The sequence below is a fragment of the Plectropomus leopardus genome, unplaced genomic scaffold, assembly GCF_008729295.1.
Source record: "Plectropomus leopardus isolate mb unplaced genomic scaffold, YSFRI_Pleo_2.0 unplaced_scaffold28133, whole genome shotgun sequence".
In the NCBI taxonomy this organism is placed as follows: domain Eukaryota; kingdom Metazoa; phylum Chordata; class Actinopteri; order Perciformes; family Serranidae; genus Plectropomus; species Plectropomus leopardus.
In genome coordinates, this window is record NW_024630639.1 from 1 (window position 1) to 3,053 (window position 3,053).

A 3,053-nucleotide genomic window follows, 5' to 3' on the forward strand; every position below is an offset into this window, starting at 1 on the left:
ACTTTTCTTTGCTCATTTTTACATAATTTCCTTGTAGCTTTTCTTTCTAATTTCTTGCTGATTTTGGGGAGTGTTTTGGTGAGTTGCTCTTTGTCGTCTTTCCATATTTCTCAAAGAAAGAAAACCAATTTTCCCAGGTTTCAAAGAGTTAAATCAGGATTTTCAGTATGGTATTTTTACTGTTAACAGTATTTTTACAGTGTGGCAGTGTTAGTACTTTTATTCCAAATGTTTTGCGGTTTCTTCCGCTTTTTCAAATATTATTTTGCTGCTATTGTGTTGTCACATGATTGACGTTTTTTCCGCCTTGTTTGCTGATTTTCCTCCAACTCGCATGTGTGACTCTTTGCATGCGGCGCAACACCTGCCCTTATATAGTGTTTAGGGGGGCGTGGCCTGTGCTGGCAGGTAGCTGATGATCATTCAGCTCACCTGTGTGAGAGCAGGTCAGGATGGTGAGTTATTTTTCCTGTAAACAGAGACTGAGGAGGCTGTTTCTGCAGCGTTCACACGGCAGTTTTCTGGACTTCGTGTCTGGAGCTGAAATCAAACGAATGAAATCCGTCTCGAACCAAAGCGACAATCTTCTCCTCCCCAGAGCTTCATCCACAGCAGGTAAACACCAAACCTTCGCTTTGTCTTTTTTCTCTGTGAAATAACTGACTTACATCATCACTCATCAGAATCCCACGATGTCCTCTGAGACACTAGTGTCCCACAGAAAGACAGAAAGCTTTGTGCTGCAGTCGGTGTGTGTTTGGTGTGTTTATGTCCGATAGTAACTGTAGCGCAACATTTCTGAGCTTTGAGCGTTCACACGATCAGACGCTGGTGGTTGAATGATTGCAGAGAAAATCACTGAAGCAGAAATACTCAACTGTCTTTGCTCGGGGGCCACATTTACAGAATGACAGGAGTCCAGGGGCCAGTCTCAGCAGCCCCGTACATGTTTTTAGCATTTTTTGTATTTTAGGACATTTTTCCGATGTCAAGACATTTCTGTGATTTTACCACATTTGTAGGAATTCAAGACATTTCTAGCATTGTACGATATGAGGATGTTTCTGTACGCTTCTAGGATTTTAAGATGATTTTAGGATTTTTGCACATTTCTCTGATTTTAGGACGTTTGTAGGAATTCGGGATGTTTCTAGCATTTAAGGGCATTTTTAGGATTTTAGCATGTTTCCAGGATTTTAGGATATTTCTAGGAATTTAGGATGTTTCTGGCATTTCATGAAGTTTCTTGCATTATAGGACATTTCTAGGATTTCAGCATGTGTTAAAGGATTTTAGGATGTTTCTGAGAGTTTAGCATGTTTCTCTGATTTTAGGATATTTCTAGTATTTTAGGACATCAGTGTCTCAGCTGTGTCCTCTGTCGGGGGTGTGGGGGATCCTCCTCTGGCTCTTTTTTTGATCATCAAGCTCTATTTTGATGCTGTTTTATGTCTCTGACACCTGATGGAGACTAAAAGGACAAAAACAATTTACAGTGTGAATCACTTTATTTTTATTGTGAATTAGAAAATGTTTCGGGGGCCACCAGGCACCTTATCGTGGGCCACAAAGTTCCACAGAGTAGCTTTATATTGGTTCAGTTAATCCAGTGTCGACCCATCTCGACTTGGCCATGTTAATCTGGAGGTCAAAGTTCCTCGAGCAAAAAGATGGAAGCAGAAAGTGAGTCGTCTTACCTAAAACAGGACATGGTGTCTTTTCCCCAGTCAAGGACTCAATATTAAAAACACATTTAAAATTCTTCAGGTGAACTGTGATGTGGAGACCCTCTGAGTCGGTCCAGAAGACAAAATATCACTCCTTACTTAGGCCTCAAAAACTTGTTTTTTTTTTAATCAGATATTTACAGATTTCTTTGACTCATGAGCCGTCTCATCAGTTTCCATTAAACAACTGAAAATGTAAACAGTTATAACCGAACAGTGCTGAGAGATGAGCACATGTAGGGTAAACAGCGGATAAGTGATCAGTTTACTCTGACAGGAGTGATGATCAGAGGTGCAGAGTTTGTACCTCCATAATTAAAACTGGGACTGAAGAATGGGAAGAGTTTCTCAGTGAAGGAGCAGCCAGTAAAGGAGTAGATGAGAGCTGCAGCATCTACGTCATAAAAGGAGACCAGACCCTCCTCATAATCCACAAACACCCCCACCTTCTGGGGCTGACACTTCAGAGAGAGACGGACTGGATGGCGGGTACGAGCCTCATATTTATTTCCATGTTTCAACCCTACAGTCCAGAAACCATTCTGAGGACTCAACGTGACGTTTTCCTTCCTGTTTATCGACTCTCTGGCCACTCCTAAAGACCATTTAGTCTTTTCTTTTACTTGAACCTCAAAGTAGAATTTTCCTGAAGAGAAACTCTGCTTTGCTAAAACACAAGTACAATCAGAAACATTTGTTGGGGTTTTTGGGAGTTTCTTGTCCACATCTCCACAATTCACTTGTTTTCCATTATCAGACAGGACGAGAGCAGGATTTGCTGTATCAGGATCAAGAGTCACATCCACTGCATACTGCTGGACCCTCTTCAGCTCAGACTCAAGCAGTTTCTTCATCTCTTTACCAAAAGTCTCCTCCAGCTGAGACACAGCTCTCACCACAGTCCCCTCATATGATGGTGGATGGATGCTGACCTGTGTCCAGTCCTTGGTGGGTGGAGCAGCTTTCAGGGACTGGACACTCTGGAGAAGATGGAGGTGGTCTTCAGAGCGTGAGAGCTGCTCCACCTCAGAGCTTCTCTTCTTCAGCTCAGAGATTTCCTGTTCCAGCTCTTTGATGAAAACCTCGGCCTGTTTTTCTGTTGATTTCTGCTTCTCTTTGATCGTGTTGATGAGCTCGTTCAGTTTTCTCTCAACAGACTCCATCAGAGCCGTGAAGACCTGAACACCTTCTGCGATCTCTCTGTCTGCGTCTTTCTCACTGAGGTCGACTGAGCGTTTGATCTCCTGAATCTTCAGTCGTCTTCTCCTCATCATCTGCTGGATTTCAGCTTGTGTTTTCCTCAGTTCAGCCTTCTTTCCTTCATAT

General features: G+C 42.5%; 1 protein-coding gene across 1 annotated transcript; it reads right to left on the minus strand.

The window, feature by feature from the left end:
• Positions 1-1,942: 1,942 nt before the first annotated feature.
• Positions 1,943-3,047, minus strand: LOC121937996 (E3 ubiquitin-protein ligase TRIM21-like). The gene has a single exon (XM_042481286.1). The coding sequence runs from the start codon at positions 2,999-3,001 to the stop codon at positions 1,988-1,990; it is 1,014 nt and encodes a 337-aa protein (XP_042337220.1). The 5' UTR covers positions 3,002-3,047; the 3' UTR covers positions 1,943-1,987.
• Positions 3,048-3,053: the final 6 nt, after the last annotated feature.